General features: G+C 37.5%; 2 protein-coding genes across 5 annotated transcripts in view; both read right to left on the reverse strand.

The window, feature by feature from the left end:
- Positions 1-6663, reverse strand: part of LOC124643606 (multidrug resistance protein homolog 49-like) — an 82147-nt gene extending 75484 nt beyond the window's left edge. The window contains exon 1 of the mRNA XM_047182610.1: positions 6308-6663. Within this exon, the coding sequence (XP_047038566.1) occupies positions 6308-6406 (99 nt within the window). The 5' untranslated portion in view covers positions 6407-6663. The remainder of the gene's footprint in view (positions 1-6307) is intronic.
- Positions 6664-16038: 9375 nt separating this feature from the next.
- LOC124643791 (putative fatty acyl-CoA reductase CG5065) overlaps positions 16039-27915 on the reverse strand; it is a 28771-nt gene continuing 16894 nt past the window's right edge. For all 4 annotated transcript variants that reach the window (XM_047182885.1, XM_047182887.1, XM_047182888.1 and 1 more), the window contains 10 exons: positions 24324-24449; positions 23602-23747; positions 22861-22976; positions 22392-22451; positions 21739-21871; positions 20646-20792; positions 19474-19563; positions 18820-18984; positions 18108-18206; positions 16039-16860 (listed from right to left, as the gene is read on the reverse strand). In XM_047182885.1, coding sequence (XP_047038841.1) covers positions 16713-16860; positions 18108-18206; positions 18820-18984; positions 19474-19563; positions 20646-20792; positions 21739-21871; positions 22392-22451; positions 22861-22976; positions 23602-23747; positions 24324-24449 — 1230 coding nt within the window. In that variant the 3' untranslated portion in view covers positions 16039-16712. The remainder of the gene's footprint in view (positions 16861-18107; positions 18207-18819; positions 18985-19473; positions 19564-20645; positions 20793-21738; positions 21872-22391; positions 22452-22860; positions 22977-23601; positions 23748-24323; positions 24450-27915) is intronic.

Consider the following 27915-nt stretch of genomic DNA (forward strand, 5'->3'; position numbering starts at 1 on the left):
TATAAAACCTTGACTTTGCCAAAACAAATTAATTCTGACGTAGACCACAGATAACATCAAGTCAGGTTCCCGCCAAAAATTCGCGCTCCAAGGAGGTTATAATTGTTTTTTGTATTATTTATCTAAAATGGAGTATTGTGGCCGTTCCGCTCGATCTAAATATATTTAATGCCTTTCACTAAATACGTGGTGTTTGTCACCACTGGGAAGTGAACTAGTGACCTTACTTTGTTATACTATAACAAACATTTTTTCTATTGAAAACTGAAATATAAATGTGTTCCTATAATTTCAAGTTTAAGTTTGTAGAATTTTAGGCTGTTTAACTGTGGACCTTTTGAAATGCTTGGGAGTTTGTTGCGCCACTTCTTCTTCCCAGCAATAACACATAGGAAGTGGTGAAGGGTGGACTGTCTTTTTTTAATTTTGACATCCAAAAAGTGCTCTTTTGCAGATAAGTTTAAATTAATGATATTGAGTATGAAAAAAAAAGACCCAACTGCTTCGCGCGTTCGAATAAAAAATAGTCTAATAGTTTTCCTTGAAACATGAACTATCTAGTAATGAAACATTTTTACCAAAACGAAGCTCTGTAAATTCAAGTTTTATATAATAAGTATTATGACTAAGGTAACCATTTAAAAAATATTGCAATATCACGCCAATTATGTAGTCGGAAGCCTGAAAGTCTAAAAACTTAAAGCACTAAGACCTATATAATTACTTATTTAATAAGGTATTTAATCTGTCTAAAAATATAAAACAATAGATAAACAAATAAACAGACGGAACACAAAAAAAAATCTTTGCGTTGATTTTTGACAAAAAAAACTTTAAAATAGCAGAACTTGGTTGAACAAAAAATAATTCTCACCTACAATAATGGGTGAATAGATTATATTCAAACTGATTAATCTTTAATTACTAAGTGGTTAATTTATGACCTCATAGAATTGACGCATTATAACTGTATATAAAGTACCGGCACTTACGCATGATAACTAATAGTAAACGTATGCCCAAAAAAATCTAAGAGAGATACTTACGTTATAGGTACATATAATTACATATTATCCACGTGTATTGCTGTAATTTGTATAAATAACTTCTTATAGTAGTTTCACCCGCGTCCTGTGGATCTTCTCTACGAACCCGGATAAAAGTATATAAGTATCCTTTAGTATCCTCGACAAATGGATTATCTAACACTGAAATATTTTTAAAATCGGACCAGTAGTTCCCGAGATAAATTCATCAGCTTTATAATATTAGTATAGATAAATAGGTTTTTTTCATACTTATTTACAATTATACGTATTATATATGAGATGTTTCCCGCTATTTCAACCGGCTTCCGTGTTAACTACTGTCCGTACCGGGATAAAATATAGCCTATGTCACTCGGGAATAGGGCTGCCATCCGTCCGGGTTTCCCCGGATTTGTCCTCGTTTGGAGGCCGTCCGGGGGCCGTCCGGGCGGGGTTTCAAGAAGTGTCCGGGGAAAACCCGGACATTTTTCACAGGGTCGTCTTAACCTATCTATGGTGCAGGATATACGAATAACCCGGGCTCCGCAGAGCGCCCACGCCAACGCCATACAGGCCTAGAGCTAGCAGATTTCAGAGGACGATCACTCGATTTGAGAGGATAAGAAGTCATAGGTACAGGTTTTTCAATAACAATCGTTAAATCCACCAACCAAGCCAATTCCTAGCCTGCCCCTCTCATTAACTACGAATGGAAAACATAATATACATGAGATTGCTTGCCTTGTATGGAAGTTTAACCTTGTAAACTTACAAATAGACAAGCATTTGCTGCAGAAGTCGAAGTGTCCCAAAACTCAAAAATTTTCGCGCCCGCTTCGCTCGCGGCTTCTTTTCTTGGCACAATTTTTTTTTTAAGATTCAAAAAATTTTGCGCTCGCTTCGCTTGCGGCTTCTTCACTTTGCGGATTTTTTTTATTATATTTAGTGACCCAAAACTCAAAAATTTTCGCGCTCGCTACGCTCGCGGCAACTTCACTTTGCAGTTATTTCTATTTTTCAACATTTTTTTGTCTAGCCTATCAAAAATGAAGCGCCGTTTTAAAGTCCTATTACTAACAAGAAGGTAACTCCCAGTTTCCATATGAGCTTTCTTATTTATGACCTTCGAAATACATTAAGTCACAATCTTTTAATACTAGGTACTACATGAGCTAGAGACGGCCCTGACTTTTCATGTAGCACCTCATAAGCACCTCATTGAATTTAAGTATATGGTAATATTGAAAATTAGGTCTTGTTTTGTTTAAAAAAAATCGGACTCGTCCGGGGAAAAAAATGCGATTTACGGCAAATGTCCGGGTTTTTTTAAATGTTTGTCCGGGTTTTTCAAAATTCGAAATGGCAGCCCTACTCGGGAAGAGTGTAGCGCCCCAACAGTGACAGAATCTTTCAAATCGGTGCAGAGGTTTTAGAGCTAAATTTTGAGTTTTCTTCTTTATAACATTAGTATAAGTACTCAGATGTTTCAGTTTAAATACTGTTTAGTTATTACGAGGAATTTCGCTTTCCATCTCTTTACTTACATAGGTGATTAAGTTAGGTACTTAGCAGGTCGATAATTTAAACAATTTTGACAAGTTTCTGACGCAAAAGAACAAAAATTTCTTGAACAACTGGCTTTAGAAGCCCTTGGTGTTTCAGCTGTGTAAGTATGAAATACTCAAACGATTTTCAAACGATGAAGGTCGTATAGGTAATTTTTGCAAATTCCTGAATATACGGGTGATATATAAAGCACTGAAGCTGTAAGCTATAATTTATTATGACTACACACACAACCTCCAACCATGCAGGTCGCCTCCAACAGGTGTCTGTGGAGATCTAAGGGGGAGGCCTGTGTTCAGCAGTGGACGTCCTATGCCTGAGATGATGATGATGATGATGATGACACACAGCACTAAGTAAATCTATACTTCTATGCTAATAAAATAAAGATTAAACATTTTTTTATTTGTAGTTTATAGGCTCCGAAGCTACAGAAGCGATTTGAAAAATTCTTTCACTGTTGGGGCGCTACACTCTTCCCGAGTAACATAGGCTATATTTTATCCCGGTACGGGCACTAGTTCCCACGGCACGCGGGTGAAACGCCAGTGACCTCATACGGAGTATATTGTCTCTTAGTTTAAGCTGTATCTGTCATTTTGTGTACATTTCTCGGGAATCCCAATGTGAAAGGCATTGACGCACTGTAGTTCAACTCTTAGAAATCTATAATGTCTATCTATGGTTGAACATTGCTTTTAAGAGACACACTGAAGACTAAACAGTCGGCCGACCCAATGGTTGGAATGTTTCTTTTATATTTTCGTTAAAGATCTATCTAAGCGACTGGTTGACGCTTCTCGTGACCAAAAGGCTGGCTATTATTACCTCGGACAAAGGATCAGCATGGTGGTCCAACGAGGTAATGCTGCCAGCCTCTTGGGCACGCTCCCAGTTGACAGCGATGGGGACGAACTTTTTGACGCTTTTTGGTTTTAGTTTTTTTTTTTACTTAAATAGTAAATTCAATCAAATTTTGTCGGTCTGATACCGGCTAAATACCTGATCTTTGTAATGTGCGTATAGTTCGGCCATTCAGAGAATGCGTTCCTGACACGTCGCGATTGAACTGACGACGTAACTTTGCAATGGCGTTGCAGTTACGATAAAAATAGTTTTGCTGGTTGTTTACCGTTTTAACAAATCAAATCAAATCAAATCAAATCAAATCAAATCAGTTTATTTGCTCTAAACATGGGTGATAATACAATGTTACACAGTATTTATGATGTTAAAATAAGCAGTATAGTCCAACATGTTTTACCTATAAAGGTGTACAAATTAAAAAATTTCATTAAAGTCAAATTAAAATTTAGTCCCAAATAATAATAATAAGTAATTAATGTCATGTTAAGAATAATTATACAGTACAGATTGTTATAACAAATTTAAAATGAGTCATTCAAATAGTCCTTTACATTATAATAACATTTGTTCACTAAAATATTCTTTAATCTTTTTTTAAACAACATTATATTCAACGTTTTTAGTTCTGTTGGTAATTTATTATATATGTTGGGACCCATGCAAAAAATACTCTTTCTCATGAGCTCTGTCTTTGATCCATGAATTCTTAATCTAGTGTTATCTCGCCGGTTCCTGACTACTGTATCAGATAATCGTGGGAATAATTGAGGATTTTTTTTAACAAATAGTGCGATTTCCAGAATATATATCGACGGAAGCGTTAGGATTCTGTGTTGCACGAAATATGGTTTGCAGCTATCTGTTGTACAAATTCGAAACATAGATCGTATGCATCTTTTCTGTGCTTTGAAAACTTGCTGAAAATCAGGTGAGTTAGCCCAAAATATGATTCCATATCTCAACAATGATGCAGCTATTCCATGATATGCCATAATGATAGAATCAGTATTGAGAACATGAGCTAGTTTATACAGTGCATACGCGGAACTGCTTATTCTTTTGGTCAAGTTGTTAATATGTGGTTTCCAGTTAAGTTTTTCGTCAATTGTTAAGCCTAGAAATTTAACGTCATGAGTTTGAGTTACTAATGTACTTTCATGAAATATATTAAAGTCAGATAAAATAGTAGGTCTTTGCGAAAAATGAATGATATTAGTCTTATTTAAATTAATTCTTAAATTATTAGTGTGAAGCCATTTAATAATCGAATTAAGTGATTCAGTTACGTCATTTTTATATGATTTTTTATCCTTACATGCTATGGCAACTGTGCTATCGTCTGCAAAGAGAGACATTGGGTGAATTGTCGCTTTTGGGAAGTCATTTATATAAATAATAAATAACAATGGACCAAGAACACTTCCTTGGGGCACTCCAAAACTAGGCATACGCTCATCTGATTTAAAGATTTCTTCTCTCTTTGTGTTTATATTTATTCTTGAAATGACTGTAATTTGTTTGCGATTGGTTAAATATGATTTTAAAAGGTCTAAAACGTTGCCCCTAATTCCGTAAGTTTCAAGCTTGTCAAGTAAAATACCATGGTCAACATAATCAAATGCTTGTGTTAGGTCACAGAAAATTGCACAAATCGGGTTAGTTTTGTCAACGTTTTGCATAATATTTTTCAAAAAGTCATGTATGGCTAAGTTAATGCTCTTTTTTTGCCTAAACCCTTTTTGTTCAAGACTAAGAAGATTAGATTTCTCGAAAAATCTATTAATTTCCGTATAAATAAATTTTTCAAATATCTTCCCAATAATAGGCAACAAATTGAGGAGCATTAAAACAACATTATTATATCAATAATCAATGAATGTTATTACGTCGTCAGTTCAATCGCGACGTGTCAGGAACGCATTCTCTGAATGGCCGAACTATAGTACCATGATTCATCTTCATACTGATTTATGAGCCCAAACAAACTATCGGCCGACTAAAAGTTTGTGGTGTGTTCTATTCTAACTGATGGACCGTTAACTGACATACTCGAGTTAGTTATTACCTAGTTTGGTTTTGAACTAGGTTTAAACAATAATTGGTATTATGCTTCTCTGCCATATACCTACCTAATTTCTCCTTCGGGAAAGCAAATGATCTGTTTTTTTTCAGACGATTTATTTATCTGTTTGCTTTAGGTAGGTACACGACTTCAAAAGTAATTTATATAAATCAGAATAGGTACATTGCTCACGAAGGACAATTAAGAAATATAAATAATATGTATAAAGAACATAAAATAAAACTTTAAAATTACTAAGTAACAATTAAGTATTTTAAATATTTTTTTGTTGACGAATTTAAGTAGAAGACTCAGTTAATAAAATTAATTATTAATTATTGCACAGTACTACAGTTAGCTATGATGATGTTATGTCAAATACTTAAATAAATATGTTGTTTAAATAAATACCTATGTTTTTTTGTGGTCACTTAAGAATTTGCACCGGAATCTTTGGCGGTTTTATAAACGACTTTCTCATTACCTACTGATTATCACTATCTTTTGAATAAAATTATTTGTCGGTTTAATTAAGATGTTATTTCTTTTGTTCTTCTTTTCTCTTCTTCTTTTCTTTTGTTGTTTCTTAAAACAACTGTTTGTTATGATTTTTAATAGTAAACAGTTGTTTAACGAAAAAAACAGACGTTTATGTTGTCGATCGAATTTCTTAAAAAACAAATCTTTTATAAATTAAACTCATCACAATTTCACGTCTACAAAACCACTTTCTATTTTAAAACAACAATCTCTTAATTAAACTATTAGATTTCGAAAAACTTACCAAATCAAAAAATCCTATATTGTCATCATCCTCTTTGGTTGGCCGAACATCATACGCCTTGCCCTTATGGCTAACAAATCTTTTACATTGGCCCTTCATCACTGCCTTTGACTTTGACTAAAGAATTAAAAAATCAAACTGTCAAAAAGTCCCGCGCAACACCGAGATTTTACAAAAAAAAAACTGACTTTGACTATTTAATTAAATTAAAAAATCTCTGTCACAATGTCCGAGATTTTACAAATAATATCTGACGTTGACTATGGAATTAAAAAATCGAACTGTCACTATTTTCCCGCGCGATACCGAGTAGGTTTTTTTAATGCGCTTATCGCGGGTCAACCGCGGCGCGAGGCGACACGGACTGGACTGAGCTTGTGAGAAAAGAGTCTAGTATAAAAAACCTCGTGGATCATTGTAACTGGGGAAATACTATGTTCACGGAGTATGGTAATATTAGCAGAGATGCCATAGTGCAGGTAGGTCAGGCGTTTTCTAGGTCAAATTCGTACAGCGGGCATGACTAAAACTTCAAACTTCAAGTATTTATTGTGATCATGTGTGAAATGTTATAAATTGTAGCGGTATATACATGGTAACCTTTAAGGGCTCAACAATACAATCTATACTTAATCTATACTAATATTATAAAGCTGAAGAGTTTGTTTGTTTATTTGAACGCGCTAATCTCAGGAACTACTGGTCCGATTTGAAAATTTCTTTCAGTGTTAGATAGCCCATTTATCGAGGAAGGCTATAGGCTACTTTTTATCCGGGTTCATGCAGAGGTTTCCACGGGATGCGGGTGAAACCGCTGGCAGAAGCTAGTTATAATATAAAATGACCTACAAAACAAACTATTTAATCCATCTTAGGTTTCATTTATTCATATTAACTAAATACCTACTACAAGTAAACTAACGAGGCGTTCGGGTCTTTTGTGGCTGTCAACGATTTTTGGTGTTACAAAAAATGTTCTTGTCCAAAGAAGGCGTATAAGGGTGGTAACAGTAACTTTCCTCGTCGCCCTCGCCCCGCATGTTGTCGCGCTACTTTCTTAGGAGATTTTGCGTTATGACATCTCCGCTAGTCATTTTGTTCTCCATGTTGTGTATACTTACTATTTGATTTGATTGGATTGGCGCGTTTTATTTGTTTTTAAATGTTCGTCAGTTGACGGCGGGTTCGTAGAAGTTAAAAGTTTAATTTGCGGTTATATTTTATTTTATTATTTCGGATAATTGCTTGTCATCATTGGAAAACTTTTTTTTGACATTTCCGCTTTAATTATTAGGAACAGATAGGTACCTCCCAACATTTTTTCTGATTATGCCAGGATTAGAGGAGAAATAAAAGCAATATTTAGCAAAAAATAAAAAAGCCTTTATTTTATTTGGAGTTATATTTATTAAAATAAGTTATTCATTCAACGCTCTTGGATCTGCTGAAAAAATCAATTTGATTTGTAAATGAATTGTGGGTCTCTTTATCTATTACCTAAAAATATTATCAGCTACCAAAATTATTTCTGCGGTTTAGAAAAACAGGTACTTATTTATCTAGATTTAAACTTGTACCGTTTTGTATATTTTTTCTTAACTTAATAGAATCCTATTTTAGCGATAAGACCGCCCATTGTGTCACCGACTTTTAAATATGTAGATCAGTGTTTTGTTGTTGTTTTTCTTTTTTAAATTGGTGTACATAATAAAGAGTATATCTATCTATCTATCTATCCTAAGCAACTACGTACTATCTAATTTGCATACATTTTCATGACGTCAATCCAGCGGAAAGGCCTAGAAGGAAAATTGAGTGATTTCCCTTTTTGTAAATACAGCCTGCTTACTAGTAATCGAGATCTTAGTTACTTAGTCAATCATATCTTTCCTCTGTGAGTAATATCAAATATAACTGGTAATATCGAGGGATTGTTTGCGCGAGTTACGCTGGTACATGGCGGGCTTAAGAAGGAACATGGTGGGTTTAGTCAGTAAGAGTCTGACACTCCCTACGCTGCACCTACAGCGGGAAAATAGGAGGAGGAAGGAAGGAAGGAGATGGCTTCTGCGACTTAAAAAAAGGACATTCTCAATTTGATCTGTATGTACTTAGGTTTGGCTGAGCGAATTTTTATGCTGGTTTCAGTTTAGACTCGTCAGACTTAGGAGATGGTTTTAGATATCTAGATACGTATATTATTACAGATGGTTTTGTTTTTTGGAAAAAAAAAATAAATCTAATCACCAACTCCTTCCTAAAACCGAGGGACATGAATAAGACTATTCTTTAAATAAAAGACATTTTGGACTTTTTTCTATTTATTTTTATACTAGCTTTCGCCCGCGGTTTCACCCGCGTCCCGTAGCCGGATGGTGACAAAAACTATCCTAAAACCTTCTCCTGGGTCTAAGTTACCTCCCCTCTAATTTTCAGCCAAATCGGTCACGCCGTTTTCATGTTATGTCGTGACAACGGAAATCGGGTTTCATTTTTATATATATAGATTTTTTCCTTATGGCTTTTAGTGTTATCATGAAACGTATCTATTTACGCACAAGTTGTAATGTTATTAATGAATACTAATACCTTTTGTTATATTAGGTCAGTGAACTTAATATCTCATTGATGCGGGTCTTTTGATCGACACAATACCTATGTCACGATGATATTCCCCCTGCAGGGCGTCACTGTGACGCACCGCATGTATCTCGTGGTGTACTCGCTCTAGCAAACAGTAAGGCGTCGTCCTAATTGGCAGCGATCGCACGATGGCGCGATGCGTTTTTCATCTCACGATCTCACTATCTCACTTGCGAGGTTCAAATAGGACACTGATGAAATCTGTATGTTTGAACTCATCGAACGACGAGAACGCATCGTGTCATCGTACAATCGCTGTCAATTAGGACGACGTCTTAGATGAAAAACGCATCGCGCCATCGCGCGATCGCTGCCAATTAGGACGACGCCTAACACATTGCGAATGAACATTACTAAAATGTTACCGACGACCCCGTTGGTCAATGGTCCCGGGTTCGCTTCTCGGTACGGTCAACATTTGTGGGATGAGCATGTGTGTTGGTTGCGGGTATTATGTGTATTTATAAACATGTTTAAACCTGCCATTTAACATCCCTGGCAGTCGTTACGGTTAGTCTCAAGCCAGAAAGTCTGACAACCAGTCTTACCAAAGGGTATTGGGTTGTCCGGATAATAGCGTAAAAGAACGTTTTGCGCAGTTCAATAACTTACCGTTGGTTACAAGCAGCCGTCTCCAATATTCTATCTGTTGTTTTGTATACAATCAATGTTACATACTAATCTCTGCACGTGTTTCGGATGGCACGTTAAACTGTAGGTCCCGGCTGTCATTGAACATCTTTGGCAGTCGTTACGGGTAGTCAGAAGCCAGTAAGTCTGACACCAGTCTAACCAAGGGGTATTGGGTTGCCCGAGTAACTGGGTTGAGGAGGTCAGATAGGGCAGTCGCTCCTTGTAAAGCGCTGGTACTCAGCTACATCCGATTAGACTGAAAGCCGACCCCAACATAGTTGGGAAAAAGGCTCGGAGGATGATGGATGAGATTTTCAACCTTATCACAATAGTGGAAGGTTAATGTTCGATTGGTAAAATTTGTCAGATTCGGGTATATTGAACCGCTGGCGTCTGCACAGTGCATATATCACAAACAGATGTTACAAGGAAAATAACTAAAAAAAATATTTCACAAGTAACATTAATGAAAGGATCATAAGCTTAAACAGTAATATATGTATAAACAATATTAATGTTAATAAATAATATTATTAACTCGTCCAGTTTCGCAAGTTATTGCGAGCTCGATACAGTCAGCGGCTTAAATATGTGATCACGTTGTTTTAATGTATCTGTTGTTAGTGAACTTTGAGCTGTGAGGGTAATTCCTTTTATTGCTCTAGAAGTCATATTATTGAATTTAATTAAAAATCCATGTAAACAGCTCCAAAGCCAAGTTAACGGATGGGTCAATTCTTCACATTTTTTTAAATTTCATGTTCTAATCAAGTTTATCGCCATCAATGGAAAATAACACCTTTTTTTCGTGGGATATCATCAAATGACGGCTCCCGCTGTGGGTGTAGCGTGAGGGAGTGTCAGACTCTTACTGACTAAATCCCACCATGTTCCTTCTTAAGCCCTTTATGTACCAGCGCAGCGGTAACTCGCGCAAACAATCTCGCAGCCCCGGCTGGATGAAAATGATAGTTACACATTTTCCATAATATTACTAAAGAAATACGAATAAATTAGTTTTCCACTCTGACTGTACATAAAATGCCACACTTGACCCAGTGAGTCGCATTGGTGAATTTTATTACCGTCGATGTGACCATAACATAAGTTTGCATGAATGAAAACAAGGTATTTCGTATTTATTTAATGTTTACATAGAGATATTATAAGAATACTAGCTTCCGCCCCCGGCTTCGCCCGCGTAGTGTTCGTTTATATCGCGTTTCCAAGAGAATTCTTCAAAAGTCCGGGTTAAAACTATCCTATGTTCTTTCTCAAGGTCAACTCTATCTCTGTACCAAATTTTATTAAAATCAGTTCAGTGGTTTAGACGTGAAAGCGTAACAGACAGACAGAGTTACTTTCGCATTAATAGTATTAGTAGGGATCGTTGCACGGATAAAAAGTAATAATGGGTGCCATTAATTTTCACACAAAAGCCTAAGTTCATCGCAGCATAAAAATCAGTTTTACAACAATTGTTTACTTTGACACTTGTACGCGAAAATTCATTTTAATTCATAGTACCTAAACAGTTGTTTTAAGATACCTAACTGACGTTTCTTATGTAGCCAGTAGATCCAAAAGTTATCTCAAATGTTTCCTTGAAAGTGTGAGAACAATTTTTCTGTCCAGTATTCGCATGGTCTTGTATTTTCACCCTTCCTACTCAATTTCTCTGAATAAAACTGCCTAAACAAAATAGGTAGTTTAATTTTTTTTTACCGAAACTCAATTTCTCTGAATAAAACTGCCTAAACAAAATAGGTAGTTAAATTTTTCTGAACTACACCTGATACCAAGTATTAAACGCATCAATACCTACATATTATACTTACTGTATTACACGTTATGCGTACAGTTACTGCGCTCGGGAATACCCGCGGTGCAAGATTTCTCGCGCCAGTGGGCGGTGTTGTGTGAGCGATATTCCTAACACTACTTAATTGCATGTTGTTCCTGGGGCCCGATTCTCCTAAGTTAATATTGTCAAAATCGAATAGAAATCGAATCGAATATGATCGCAATAGCAGTTTTAACCATATCGGGCATTCTGCTATTAATAAAAGACCAATCGTATTCGATTGACATTTGATTGGTGTGCGATTGGTCTGCTATTTTGGTGATTTTGGTCTATACGGTAGTTTGCTGTACAATCATTTTGCAATCGTAAATCATTTGCAGACAAAATGATTCATTATTGAATGACAGAAAAGGATAAAAATGTTTATTTCAAAGAAAAAATAGCGGAATGCCACATACGCTTCAATCGTAATCGAGTAGGGATTGGACCTCAGTCGAATCGAGTCGAACGTGAATCGTATGACGCTTAAGTAAAATTAGGAGAATCGGGGCCCTGATGATTGAAAACTGTGGGAATTATTATATTAGGCTTTGCATATATGACGTTACAAGAAAGTAGATCTATATCAATCTTATTTTGACGTAACTGTACTTGTACTACCACTTCCACCAGTATAACCAAGGGGTTAGAGGTTTCCCGGGTAACTGGGTTGAGGAGGACAAATAGGCAGTCGCTCCTTGTAAAGCACTGGTACTCCGATGCATCCAGTTAGGCTGGAAGCCGACCCCAACATAGTTGGGAAAAGTCTGGGTAGATGAAGATGATGCCTTGAGCATGTGCTTTTTGCTCTTTGATTTTTGCATAAACATTAGTAGCCTGAACTTCACAGATGCAAAGACATTGCACGTGAACTGTACTTGTACTAAAGTCGAACCAATTCATTTCTATGAATTAATCACAAACAAAAAAATATTCCTACAGCAAACAAACGCGGAAATGACTCATCCGAAAAAAATACCTATTCCAAGTTCAGAAGCTCACGAGATTTGTCACAGCCGCACCGGTTTGAGATACCGAGTACTAGGCGCGCAGACGTCAAAAGAGTTGTCACATCAAGTAAAACTTATGTAAGTTTCTACCTCGGCTAAAAGCCCGGACGCGGCCCGACCGTAGCCTCTCCGGGCCACAAACGGCGCTCGTTATACAAAATGTATGTAACGTTTCACGTCCGTGCCCCGTTAGCCACGTACACGGCACGCCCCGGCCACGTCCTGGCCTAATATAAATCATCCCTTATATTTAAAATTCACGTACGTACACACGGCTCTACGACGTGCTGCAAACTGCCAGGTATATCTGACCACGCAAAGCCATTCGTAATCATCAAGGATAAGCCCATTATTTCAGGATGATTTATTGTAAAAAAACGGTACTTGATTTTATTAACGCTAAGTTTCGGTCGTGCCACATCACTATTTAAGAATTTGCTATAAACTGACAACACTCGTAATGTCAGTTTAGTCTACGAGATTAAAAAACAGACTAAGTATACAGATAGATAAAAAATAGGAAGCGACCGTAATCTGCATTACTGGCAAACGCGGAAATGACTAATCCGAAAACATACCTATTCCATTACAGAAAGCTCACGAGATTTGTCACAGCCGCACCATTACCAAGTACTAGGCGCGCAGACGTCAAAAGAGGTGTCATATTGAAGGTTGAAAGAATTACTTCGCTCGGAATTCCCCAGAGAAGGGATATACTGAGAAATGGGCGGAAAGGCACGAGAAATTATTAAATTGCTTATAAGGTTTTGTTTATAAATTACTTAAAGATTGGAAGATCATTTTAAGGTTCCGAAAGATTAAAAACACGATTTTATAAATGCACGTAAAAATGTTAACAAGAATTTTCTAACAAGGTTGTTTCATCATGAAGTTCCAGTTCATATCTTCCATCATCAGATCAGTTCGACAGTACCATATTGTCATCAGAACTACATACAGCTGACAATTTTCATGACGCTACGATCCTTGGAAGAGACGGTAAAAATAATCAGTTACTTATCTGAGATTCCATTACATAGTTACATACAGGTCGACCTAATAAAAGCGTGTTGATAAGATCTCATTAACTTTTTACATAGTAAAAAAACCGGCCAAGTGTAAGTCGGATCGCGCACGACGGGTCTCGTAACATTATTTAGAAAATGAGCAAAAAAATCACGTTTGTTGTATGGGAGCCCACCAAAATATTTATTTAATTCTAGTTTTCGTATTTGTTGTTATAGCGGCAACAGAAATACGTCATTTGTGAAAATTTCAACTCTCTTACTATCACCAGGGGCCCGATTCTCCTAAGTTAATAATGTCAAAATTGAATAGAAATCGAATCGCAATATGATCGCAATAGTAGTTTTAACCATATCGGGCATTCTGCTACTAATATAAGACCAATCGCATTCCAACGATATTCGATTGGTTTGCGATTGGTCTCCTGTTTTGGTGATTTTGGTCTAAACGTTAGTTTGTTCTACAATCATATTGCAATCGTAAATCATTTGCAGACAAAATGATTCATTATTGAATGACAGAAAAGGATAAGAACGTTTATTTCAAAGAAAAAATAGCGGAATGCCACATACGCTTCAATCGTAATCGAGTCGTGATTGGATCGCAGTCGAATGTGAATCGAATGCCACTTAAGTAAAATTAGGAGAATCGGGCCCCAGGCCTCTGTCACTCGACGTACTTGCGCGCGATAAATGCCTACCGCTCGCTGGGTTACCGGTAGCCCCACGCGGTTCAGGGGCCCGATTCTCCTAAGTTAATAATGTCAAAATCGAATAGAAATCGAATCGCAATATGATCATAATAGCAGTTTTAACCATATCGGGCATTCTGCTACTAATAAAAGACCAATCGTATTCGATTGACATTTGATTGGTGTGCGATTGGTCTGCTATTTTGGTGATTTTGGTCTATACGGTAGTTTGCTGTACAATCATTTTGCAATCGTTAATCATTTGCAGACAAAATTATTCATTATTAAATGACAGAAAAGGATAAAAACGTTTATTTCAAAGAAAAAATAGCGGAATGCCACATACGCTTCAATCGTAATCGAGTCGGGATTGGATATCAGTCGAATCGAGTCGAACGTGAATCGTATGACGCTTAAGTAAAATTAGGAGGATCGGGCCCCAGGGCTTTCAACAGTCAAACGCGCCGCGCGCGCTCCAATATTATTATTTTTATTTCTATATCGACGGGTAAAAGGCAAAAGGGGTCAAGCACCACAGATCATATTGTTCAGGAGAGTAAAAAGAAAGTTTTAAAAAATAATATCTCTTTATTGCTTTATTGAATCACATCACAATCTTCAGAAAAGTTTACTAAAATACAATGTTCTTTAATAATTTTACATCAAAATAAGCCTGAGATCAATAGTTTCAAAGATAGATGTCGCTTGACCCCAGGTTTTAACCATGTTTATCGCTTTCGCGAGGGGTCAAGCACCAATATTTAATGTTGGCATATTTAGATTTTGGCCTAAGCTCCAGGCGCTGGCGCGCGCTTAGTGGATCAAATGCAACGTAATGAAAATAAAATTATTTAAGAAAGGGGCCAAGCGCCAATTATGTTTAGTTGACAATTTTTACTATTGGTGTAAGCGACGTTATAGTTATTAAACAAATAAAAGAAAAATGGATACAAACGACATATTTCCTTCTAATATTGTTTTTAAAATTATGCCAAATGACAAGGCGATACAAAAACGTAATACACAAAATGGTCTTTCAACCAAGCAAGGTAAAGTTGGTGTCGCTTGAGCACTTTTGGCAAGTATCGATTTGGCACTTCAGTACAAATAATTCTTTGGTGCAAGTGACTTTTTTTCATGCTAGGAAAACGATATTACGACCATTCGAAAGAGAAAAAATAGTGGAGTTGGGGTCAATAAAAAAGTTAAAATCGCAAAATGTGGCGCTTGACCCCTTTTGCCTTTTTACCGTCGATATATTTCTATATATTATATATTATGCTGTTGGTTTTTATTAGGTTTTTTAAGCTACCTCACAAACTGATGGATTATTTTGAGTTATGTTGGTTTATCTATTATTCCTTTTTATTTCAAAACTCGGTTTTAAAAAAGGCTATCTTAAAATAAGCGCAACTTTTAAAGAGTTTAATGTTATTAACAAAATATTTACATTAATTGAAAAAAAAAACTTATATATATATATACAACTTAAATATTTGCGCAACTTTGTTTTCCTACTTAAATATTAATAAATTGTAAGAAGCAACCCTAAGCACGGCCACGACACGGTTGCGGTCACTGAACTGTGCGCTATCGCATTGGAATAACAATCAAGCGCTCGAGCTTTTAAGGTTCATTTTATAACGCAGCTAGGAATTTGTAGGTAGTTGGGGAACTTGTAGGTGCTTATAACAGTAGGTATGGACTTTTTTGTATGGAGTGATTTATCTGTTACGTAGTAACTATTATATAATCTGTGCTATCACGATTCATGAGATACAGTCTGGTGGCAAACGGATGGACGGACGGACGGAAGGACAGAGGAGCGAAAACAATAGGGTCCCGTTTTACGGTACGGAACCCTAAAAATGAATAAAAAAAGTTATTTTTCCAATCACAGATGTTTATTATCAAAAATCTTTACAAAATAATAAGATTTTAATACAGCGTACCTTTTACTACGAACTTAAATTAATTATTATGAATTATTGCACTCAGTTACCATTATTATTTGTTAACTTATTCTCATAACTTATTGCTATTAATACAACAAATACAAGGTTCAATTTTCCTTAAAATATACCGAGGGAAAAATGTATCTTTTTAACATTTTCACAAACTTATACTTAAGTTAAACTTGCCTACTAAATTAACCATGTTCTGTCTTCCGTTATTAAGATTACTTTAATGAAGCACCATTTATGTATTATTTCATACATTTAATTTATAAATATTATAATTATATCTTAAACCCATATTAAATTAAAGCCGTAAGATTATTTTTTTTATGACAAAATATAATGCTTCCAGTTAGCAATGTATAAGTACATAAAGTACGTTTATATTGTTTTAGCACGGAGCAATATGGAATTGTGATCAAAACATTTTAATATCATTCATCACAAAAAAACTTACCTAAACCTTGACAATTTTATTTATACCTGAACTACATTCTTGTCATGTTTACAAAATTATCAAACTTACATAATATCCTTTATTCTACTTTATAAATTAAAACCTCTCAACTTCTTAAAATACACTTTTCACCATAAAATAGTTTCACCCGCTAAGAGCGACAGTGGCGCCGCGTCGTCTCAATCTCGTTAGTACCGCTACTGCCCGCAAGATGGCGGGAGTGGAGCGGTACGCGAGTCGAACCATCAGTACAGTTAGGAGTATTTTTGTTAAACTGTGGATCATGTGTAGGCTGTGGAAGGAAAATAATAATGTAATATGGTTTAGAATATGTAAGAGAAAAGGCTTTGTTGAAAAGAATTGGCATAAATATAATAGATTATTTAATATTAATATCATCATATTCGAAGGGATATTTTAGGATAGGTTAACAACAAACACTTACAACATTTCACATGAACACAAAGCCACTTTAGCTACACGATTTATAAATCTTATTTTCTAGCTCTTCGCGGCTGCTGAGCACGAGGTCTCGGGTTCGATTCCCGGGTCGGGCCGAAATCGCTTTGTGGGTTTTCATAAACTTTCACAAAGCAGCCCGTAGTCTGGAAGTTGGTGATTGATTCACCCGTGCATCGGAGAGCACGTAAATGTCGGTCCTGCGCCTGATCTCTTTCCGGTCGTGTCGGATTGCCGTCCCATCGGGTTATGAGAGTGAAGGAATAGGGAGTGCACCTGTGTCTGCGCAAATGCTTGTGCACTATAATATGTCCTGCGCAGCTGGCTGATGTCCTTAAATGAGAACAGCCGCCGTGGCCGAAATCGGCCGTGGACGCCATTATTTTTTCTTGCTCAATATGAATGAATCCCACTTATATGAAGCTATCAATTTATAAGATCCCCTATCTTATAAAGTTCTTGCATTTCCCATTTTTTGCACAAGAAATTGTTATTTTTTGCTTAAACGAACGCGCTAATCTCATGATACTACTACTGAACCGATTAGGAGAAATATTTCATTGTTAGATCTGCCCATTTACCAAGGAAGGCTTCAGACGACTTTTTAACTGAGTTTAAGTCAGCATCCTCAGCATCCTCCGAGCCTTTTTCCCAAACTATGTTGGGGTCGGCTTCCAGTCTAACCGGATGTAGCTGAGTACTAGTGCTTTACAAGGAGCGACTGCCCTGCCTGACCTCCTCAACCCAGTTACCCGGGCAACCCAATACCCCTTGGTTAGACTGGTGTCAGACTTACTGGCTTCTGACTACCCGTAACGACTGCCAAGGATGTTCTATGACAGCCGGGACCTACAGTTTAACGTGCCATCCGAAACACAGTCATTGGTGTCTAAGATATACTTAGAAAGTACATACAAACTTAGAAAAGTTGCATTGGTACTTGCCTGACCTGGAATCGAACCCGCGCCCTCATACTCGAGAGGTTGGTTCTTTGCCCACTAGGCCACCACGAGTTAAAACATGAGATGAAACTGCTACTACAGTCTGGTAAATAGAAAAGTGATGAGGTTTAACACTTACACATGCATGCGTCTCCTGGCAGCCTCGATGTCCTGGTCCTTCTCGCGCAGCAGGTACTTGCGCGTGCCTTTCACGAAGTCCTCGCAGTGAGACTCCCAGCTGCAGGGAGATAGAAATATTATAGGTATAGTTAGAAAGCAAGGGTTCTTAGGGAAATTTTATGAGAAATAAAAAAAAATTGGCTTTCAATAGCAAACTGCCTACAGTATACATACGAATAACTTTGTATTCAGAGTAAGCATGCTATATTGATGGGTCCCGGCTATCGTTTGAAAATCTTTGGCAATCGTTATGGGTAATCAGACATCAAAAAGTTTACAACCATTCTCACTAAGGCGATTAAACTGGTTAAACTGGTTACCCTGGTTACCCTGGTTAAACTGGTTGACCGTGTAATAGAGTTGTGGAGGTTAGATACCTATGTGGCACACTGGTACTCATCCGAATAGCTGACCCAATATAGATGAGAAAAGGCTAGGCAGATGATGAGATACCGAACAAATGGCATAGCCAATGGCTGCAAAGATTATTTTCATATAAAACAAACCTGCTTCTATATAACTGTTGTATAAATACGTGAGCCACTCGCTCAATAGTCCCCGGGTCGAGGTTATACACAGCAGCATCAGCAGGTGCCAGCCTGTGCATCAGTTGTTGGTGCTGAAGTGCACCTTGGTCTACTATAACAACTAGTACAATAAGAGCTACTCACTCAATAGTCCCTGGGTCGAGGTTGTACACAGCGGCATCAGCAGGTGCCAGCCTGTGCATCAGTTGTTGCACGTTGTCGGTGTTAAAGTGCCACTCTCGTAACGCGAAGAACTTTAACGCCTCGTTCATCGCGTGTAAGCGTTTGCTTACTGTTGTCATGCTTGGTCTGCGAAGTGGTAATGGTTTGGTAAGGAAGGTGTATAAATAGGTGCATACACGGTATTATGGATGATCTTAGTGGCATCTAGTTTTGTTATGTAATTAAGGAATTTACATAGTCTGAGATAGAATCGAAAGTAGAACCTCAAATTTAGCTGTTCTTGTTACAATTATAACCATACCATTGGACGACAATTTAAATGCTATGAGGAGGACTCCTACTAATAATATAAATGCAAAAGTTGGTACGAATAGTAGTATGTTGAGTTCCTGTTTAACACGAAAAATATTAAACGGGTTTTGATGAAACTTGACAATAATGTAGTGTAGCTTTTATATCTAAAATATGGATAATTATTAAAAATATAACATATGGATGCCTTTGCCATTTTGCCATCCATGAACAAGAAGTAGTTCCCTCGGGACGTGGAAGCCAGTTTTAACATTATTTTCTAAAGTGGCTGGGATGATACGATAGCATGTAAGTGATAAATACCTGGACTTGATCCCGCATAACTTGGAGATATAGTGGACGATGTATAGCGGCACAGTTTGCAGCGTTGTCTCCAAGAACCGCTGCATCAGCCTGCAAATATGTGTAGATTGTTTGTCTTAAGAGGACGAATTGGAATTTTTGGCGCCAAGGATCTTAATTTGTCTCAGTAAATACAAAACGGATCAAAATACAACTTGGTTACCTGAAAGTTCATGATATAAACCTTATTTTGTTAGACGTAGAAACATGATCAGGTAACTTTTATAACAGAGAAAAATATATCAAACATACCTCTTTTTAAAAAGAGATTCACATATTATGGGCAAACGGGACCGATTTAAGCCTCTTAACTTTTTTAGTAGTTGAGTATATACATACTCTTTAAAATTGTAGAAGGAATTTTTATCAAATTATCATTTCTAAATAATAAAATTACAAAACCATTTTGTCGCTTACGACTTTTAGTTATAAGCTAGCGCGCGTATTGTTATCCTCGCCCCGCTCAGACGCTCCGACCCCTTTTGGCGCCTTAGATGCGCGTGCCGGTTATGGAATTATTGTTGACCAATTCGTCGCCTTAAACATATAGGTAATATAAATATAGAAGAGGAAAATCATGAAAGACGTAAAACAAAGTGAAGGGGCTCTGGCATCAATGATAGTGACTATTTGAGTTAGTAAAAGCATTTTCTTTGACAATATAAATGTTCGTCGATTGCTGGCTCCTAGAGCGCTGGGGGGATTTGCTCATACTCATCGCCCTAGACACGAGTGTTGGTGACCATGTGTGCGATAGCTTTCGCTTCAAATATGCTATAACATTTGGGAAATGGACGATATAGGAGGCGCCTTTTGATCGCGGTCGTTATTTTGCTTTAGAGACACCAAATCTACGATTCGAATCGATTGAAAGTTGTCCATAATACCGTTTTTTTTTAATACACAAAAACATTTACCTAACTATTTCAATCAACCCGATCTCCCTTCAACCCAATAATTGACTGGTAGGGAATGCCTAGTGGAATTAAGTCCACTATTGTACAATTTTTTGTACATGAAGTCATCATATCCCGAGCCTTTTCTCAACTATGTTAGGATTTGATTTCAGTCTAACCGACTTCTTTTTTGGTACATAAAGTTTAATATAAACAAGTTATACAAGGCATACATACGTGTTCTCACTCAGCACGCCGAAGGGGTACCAGAGCACGCTATCGAAGGGGTACTCGCGCACACAGCGCATCATGCGCTCGCGGAACTGGCCCCACGATGTGCCGTCCATGCACGAGCTGCAGTTGTACACGCGAGCGAAGCCTGGCCTGAGGGGAGAGAGGGTTTAGAACATACAGTTAGAAATAAGCTGTGACTTTGCACTTGATTGTTCTATATTTCTTGTTGTCTGTGTCCTGTGTACATAAATTGTTTATGAATAAATACACATTCATCAAATTGCTGTCAGTAGTGTTGGTTTAATCTATGACAGTAGTAAATATATCGTCGTTGTCACAATTCCACAACAGAGGCCATCAGGCGATCACATTTAAGAAAACACTGACTCCAGGGCTTGTTAGATTATGTCATCAAACCGGTAGCTCATTCGATAAGACGAAGAAGAATCTATGAATATCAGTGGCAAGGTGCTAAGTGGAAGCCTCTATGAATATCAGTACCAAAGAATTAGGTAGAAATCAAATGGTGGATCTATCGTAATGAGCACCATAGGGAGGCCATAAGCATATATAGTGCATAGTGAAGTGTTACTAACATACATAGATTTCAGTTATTCACTAACTTTGTATAATAATATTATACAGGGTGTGTCGTTCACAATCACATTAAATCCTATCGCATATACTTTATGATATTCTATGGTGAATTGTAAAAAAAATAACCTAATCCATTCAGTGGTTTTAACCACACGAGTCATTTTTCGTTTTTATAATTTACAACATCATGTGTATGTGTGTGTGTGTGTTTTGATCAGTTTACAGCTGTCAGTTTTCAAGGGAGAATTTCAGTTGTTTGTAATGACTGACTTTTATATGGTGTTCTAATTTTCGCACATTTTTATTCTATTTACTTTGTTTGAAAAAATCATTTTTTTATTTTTATGTATTTTTCTTTTTTCTTTGTGTTAATCGACATATATTAACCAGTATATTAACGCATTTCATTTAATGTGATTGTGAACGACACACCCGATATGTATAGCTTCAGCTTCTTTATCCAGCCCCTCCCTTATACACTAGCTAGCACAGGACTTACTGATCGTTAGCGGCCTCCCAAGCCACAGCTATGAGAGTATCTATAGCAATATCCACCGGCATCATGTCAGCACGACGCACGGCGCCGCAGCTGAGCACGTGCAGCAAGCCCTTGCCGGCGCCCACCATTACGCCTGAATGACCGTTCAGCTTCTCTACCCAGCCCCTTTCTTATATACTAGCTACCACAACTTAGCTTATCGCCAACTTCATGGGAACAACTAGCGACCCAAAGACCTGAGTGGCGCAGAACTGTTCATAAGAGCGGCATCTTGAAGCCCTAGATGCCAAACGCCAGCTCCAAAAATCCCGCCCTAAGCCCTCCTATAACTATACTTACAATGCGCAAGGGCAACTTTTACTGCGCTATTTGTGACCGCGTGTTCAAGGCAAAGTTTGGTTTCGCGAGTCATGTACGAGCCCATGAACGAAACCAAACTGCCGATATATGCCAGGGTGTCGCCGTCGACAAAAACGTCTAGGAGGACATCATCATCATCATCAGCTACCACAGTACTTACTGATCGTTAGCGGCCTCCCAAGCTACAGCTATGAGGGTATCGATAGCAATATCCACCGGCATCATGTCAGCACGACGCACGGCGCCGCAGCTGAGCACGTGCAGCAAGCCCTTGCCGGCGCCCACCACTACGCCTGAAGGACCGTTCAGGTTTTCTATCCAGCCAGGGAATGGATGGCGGAGGGAGGATATCACTGGAACATAAAACGCATATATTTAAAGCTTTTCTATAATTCAAATTTAAAATTCAACGTAAGTACAAGGATTTTTTTTGGGAAGCATCATAATTATTTGTCTAGCTTTTTCCCAGCTGTTGTGACTGTCAACTTCGTTATATCAATGAACTGACCACATTAAAAGAAACTCAAAAAAAGCATTTATTAAAACTTGGTTGCAAAACAATACTTTTTGAACGTCAACATCATACAATAACCGTTTTTCTAGCACAAAGCCATCTAGTGTTGAATAGGAACATTATAACTTTTGCTATTCAACGCTGGAGGGCAGCACTTGTAACTTTTTTATTTAGTTTTAAGGAAAGTTGTTATACAACAAAAACTACGAAAACAGCATGAAAAGTAAATATATTATTATTGTTGTTACCTATGGTAGGTCTGAAGATAGCTACAGCATAGTTGGTAGAGTTAGCTCGCTCGGCAACCACGCTCTCCGCCATCGCTTTTGTGAATGTGTATGTGTTCGGCTTCGGGGATATCAACCTGGAAAAGACAGCAATTTAACAAGATAAGCGTATATAAAATAACGTTTCGGATGGCACGTTAAACTGTAGGTCCCGGCTGTCATTGAACTTCCTTGATAGTCGTTACGGATCGTTAGTCAGACAGGAGCCAGTCTAACTAAGGGGTATTGGGTTGCCCGGCTGACTGGGTTGAGGAGGTCAGAAAGGCAGTCGCTCCTTGTGGCTCGGGAGATGATGATGGATACTCACTGTGGTGTTATCTCAGCGAGTAGACCAGCTGGCAAGGCTTCTACCAGCGCGCTGAGCTGCTGCAGCTCCGCGTTACCTGCTGTAGACTGTAGACACGTGGAGGTAGCATGAGACCAGGTGACTCTACTCACTGCGGTGTGATCTCAGAGAGTAGACGAGCTGGCAAGGCTTCTACACTGCTCAGCTCCGCGTTACCTACTGTAGACTGTAGACACGTGAAGGTAGCATGAGACCAGGTGACTTTACTCACTGCGGTGTGATCTCTGCCAGTAAACCAGCTGGCAACACTTCTACCAGTGCGTCGCTCCTTGTGGCACACTGGTACTCGGCGGCATGCGGTTAGACTGGAAGCCGACCCCAACATAGTTGGGAAAAGGCTCGGGAGATACACTTACTGCGGCGTGATCTCTGCCAGTAGATTAGCAGGTAAGGCTTCTACCAGCGCACTGAGCTGCTGCAGCTGCGCGGGCGCTGGGTACACGCGCTCCTCCACGCTGGTGAGTTCTGCGTTACTGTAGGCGGTTGAGACGTGGACTAGCACCTGGGGATATAGGTTTAGCTGTTTTAATAAGTACGATATGTGTATATCGTTGAAGCTCAGTTTTTAAGAAGTTGTATCTACGGAGTCCACTATCTTTTCTTTATTAGTTGTAAAACAGGCTTTTACATGTCAGTTAATTTGAACTTTATGCTACTTAACTACCGAATTTCTTGAAATAGCAGTTTTAACCACTTCACTATCCACGATGCAGACTTAATAGTTAAACGGTCGGTGTATCATATATGACACGTGGGACAGGGAAGTGATTAAATTCCATAGCATGGATCATATCCATCATTATCAGAAAATCATTGCTATTCCACGAATTCATCGAGCTACTGCCGGAAACCTGTTGGAAACCACTGCTGGAAGGTTAACTTAATTTTTGTAACTAGCCCCAAAAGTGACTTAATTAAGGATGTCCTTGCCAAACGGTATCTGTACTGAGGAGGGAGGGCTACATTAATAACTATTCACTATTCTTGAAGTGATTTTAATCTGCCAACCCTGTCTTTTCAGAGCAATATCATCCATACTCTTTCGAACAAAAATCTTATACTTCAACTACTAGTATACCTGCATATTAGGCAGCTGATCACATATATCCATGAGTGTGACGACAGAGTGGACGTTCTGCTGCAAGGCCACCGGCAGCGGCTCGTCGAACTTCAGCGTGGCTGCCGAGTGGAACACCACTGACACCTGGTGGCAAAGAGGAGTAAATAAGGCTTACATAAGTTATATACAAAATCTTTTTATTGCCCATCTTACAAGACATTTAATATCCAGTCGATTTTATCGAGAAAAGCCGGCAAGAAACTCAATTAACACTCTTTAAAAAAACCGGCCAAGGGCGAGTCGGAATCGCACACGAAGGGTTCCGTACCATTATTTGGAAAATTAGCAAAAAAATTAAGTTTGTTGTATGGGATTCCTACAAAATATTTATCGTCTTCTAGTTTTCAGTATTTGTTGTTATAGCAGCAACAGAAATACATCATCTGTGAAAATTTCAACTCTCTAACTATCACGGTTCATGAGATACAGCCAGGTGACAGACGGACGGACAGAGCAGCGAAAACAATAGGGTCCCGTTTTACCCTTTGGGTACGGAACCCTAAAAATACTAATTACAATCGTTTTCAAGCTATTCCTGAGAAAGAACAATGTCAGGTTTCGGCCCACCCAATCAACTTTTAAAACTGAATTCTCACGTACACAAAGTTCTTTACTACAACAATTTACATATAAAATACTAACTTCTTATAAAATATTTAATTGTTATCTAGAACTTTTCCAAAAAAAAATATAATGTTAATAAGTAATTATTTTGTTTATCGAGTTCAGGTTTTTCGTTTGAATAATTTGGAATAATTTGGTTTTGAGAAGTTCAATGCAAAAATGGAAAACATAGAAAAGCTTCTGACATTAAACTACACAAAAAACTGTAAGAATTTTCACTGTACATGAAATATTTTTATTGAGCCTAAGTTACTAAGGACGTCTGACATTGTATATTTATTAATCGATTGTATAAAAACAATTCTAGTGCAACACCGCCACCGGTCGGTCGCCAGAGCCTCGTTCTTTTTTCAGCAGTGTGCATCACGGGCAAGTGATGGCAATTGGGGCGGTATGATATTAGTTTACAAAATCTACAGAATGATAAATATTTTAAGATGTCTTGGGTTCATGTGGCTGGAGCAAGTTAACATGCGCAAGTGAGTATATTGCTTTGTTACACGCGAGAGTCACTGGACCCGCACGTTTTTAAAAGCATGTAAGCTACGATACACATCAGCGAATGTCTAAGTTTTGATAAGAATATAAATTATAGCTAGTAGGATAAATATGAACTTTGATTATTCCTAATTGCACGTGAATGAAACATAGGCTAGAGAACATGCTATTCAGTTCTGCATCAAATATGATAAGTGGATAGTAAAAGGCATAAAAGATTTTAAACAAGATTTTGAAAATGTCAATAAAATTGGCAAAATAGTTCTAGTTTTTTTTTTAAATTCTAAACTACACTCACGTGTTAACAAAAACGTTTTTATTTATGAGAATCAATAATTTATCGTAACACGTTTTTCGAAAATGTTATGGTGCACAATCCAAAACGTGATCCAAAATCTGTGAGTACCTTGTCACCTTTGAATACCGGTATATTGGCAGGAAAACATGTAGAAAACCTTCTGTTATCAAAATTGACTTTATTATCTATACTTATAATAAATCTGTAGAGAGGTCAATTCTGTACATTGAATATATTTCCAAAATAACTATTAGGGGGTGATTAGTGATCGATACTGATGCCAAAAATGCAATCAGTAAAATTTTTGTCTGTCTGTCTGTCTGTCTGTCTGTCTGTATGTTCGTTATGGAAACAAAAACTACTGGACGAATTTTAATGAAACTTGGCACAAATATTCTTCATACTCCTGGGCAGGTTATAGGATACTTTCCATCACGCTACGATCAATAGGAGCAGAGCAGTGAAGGTAAATGTTGGGAAAACGGGAGAAGTTACTCCATTTTTTAAGCTTCCGTCGCGTGTGCAGCCTTAATGGTTACAGCTACACAGAAACCATGTACGACGAAAATATTCTTCATAAAATTATGTAAAAAATATCCCATGGGAGCATATGTCTATCTTTTATGGTTGACTCACAATAACACGTAAAACTCTCGGTAACTTAGCAGCTCGGAGCTTTCTGATTATATTTGTCTACGTTTATAACACTCTTACTCACACTAATTAAACATAGTTATAGTAAGTTCAACTCAGTCTTGCGCGCGGCCTTATGTGTGGGTAACCCTTGTACATACACAGTGACTTTGTGTGCGTGACAAGAGGTACAGTCGGGTACAAATACAGTTATTTAGGGGTTACGGCTGTTTAAAGAAAAACAGTTATTACGTAATTTAATGTTTATTTATTTATAATGATTCTGAATCGCTACTTGAAAAATCAAATGATGAATTTTCGGATTCGCTACTCTCACCGAGGTAAATTATAAATTTTGACTCCATTTCAAAATGTCTATAGTATTTTTCTTTTTTCTTTTGTACATGTCGACAAGTATTACCCAACATCCCTTCATCAATATGACATAAACGTTCATTTATGAGTTTCATTATTTCCGTCTTATTTTGGTCGACATTATGCGAAGCAATATTATTTTTTAAAATTCCTCACACATTTTGTTTACATTATTATACTAGATTATACGTCTTTTATTACATTCTTAGTCCACACTTTTATTTATTGTCCGCGTACCCCGAGATCTAGAAAATATGTAAGGAGTATTTAATTCATCTTAGATATTTCACCTCATTTATTTCTTAGATACTGTCAACGTCAATTTGAAAAAACTTATGAGAAAATAATGAAAAACTGTAAAATGTAATAATAAAAAGCTTTGAATGTTGTTTCATTTTTTGAAACGCTACCTGACTCCTTAAACATTTTCTCCGTGAAGAACTAGACATTTTCGTAAACGACTGTACCCATAACAAAAAGCGATAAGAACACGTCATGCTCGGACGACGTCACTGTCACACGAATGAAAGTTGTATATTTACAAGCCGACGCACACATAGGGCCGCGCGCAAATCTGAGTTGAACTATCTATAACAGTATTATCTATTAATTAAAAAAAGAATTATTTAAATCGGTAAAGAAACACCAAAGTTATACATGAAAAACGGTAATAAGCCACCGCGCGTGAATACTGAATCACGCACGCTATAAGGATCATTTTTGTGCAACGGTCGCCGCGCTCGACGCGACTCGCGGCGCGGTGGCTGCGCGAGCTTCATACAATATTTGGCTGTTGGTGCGATTGATGCGAATAGACGTTCAGAGCGTTCAACCTTATTGCGCGACTTTTAGGTTTTAAATAATTTATTTTTAACTTTCTTTTGTTGTTATTTTATAAAATAGGTTGGTATCTATTAGTTATTCTTGTGTTTAAATATTCGTTCAAATTACAAATTATTAATGGTTTACATTTTATTACTTAAAGAAGCAGTAAGTACGCATAGATTTAGATAATTGGAAGGGCTGGTGTTTATTATTTCTTCCTCTCTTTGCACAAAGTCCGACTCTAACGCGGACGAAGTCGCTGGCAGAAGCTAGTAATATATAAGGTGCTTTAATATT

The sequence above is a fragment of the Helicoverpa zea genome, chromosome 28 (genome assembly GCF_022581195.2).
Source record: "Helicoverpa zea isolate HzStark_Cry1AcR chromosome 28, ilHelZeax1.1, whole genome shotgun sequence".
In the NCBI taxonomy this organism is placed as follows: domain Eukaryota; kingdom Metazoa; phylum Arthropoda; class Insecta; order Lepidoptera; family Noctuidae; genus Helicoverpa; species Helicoverpa zea.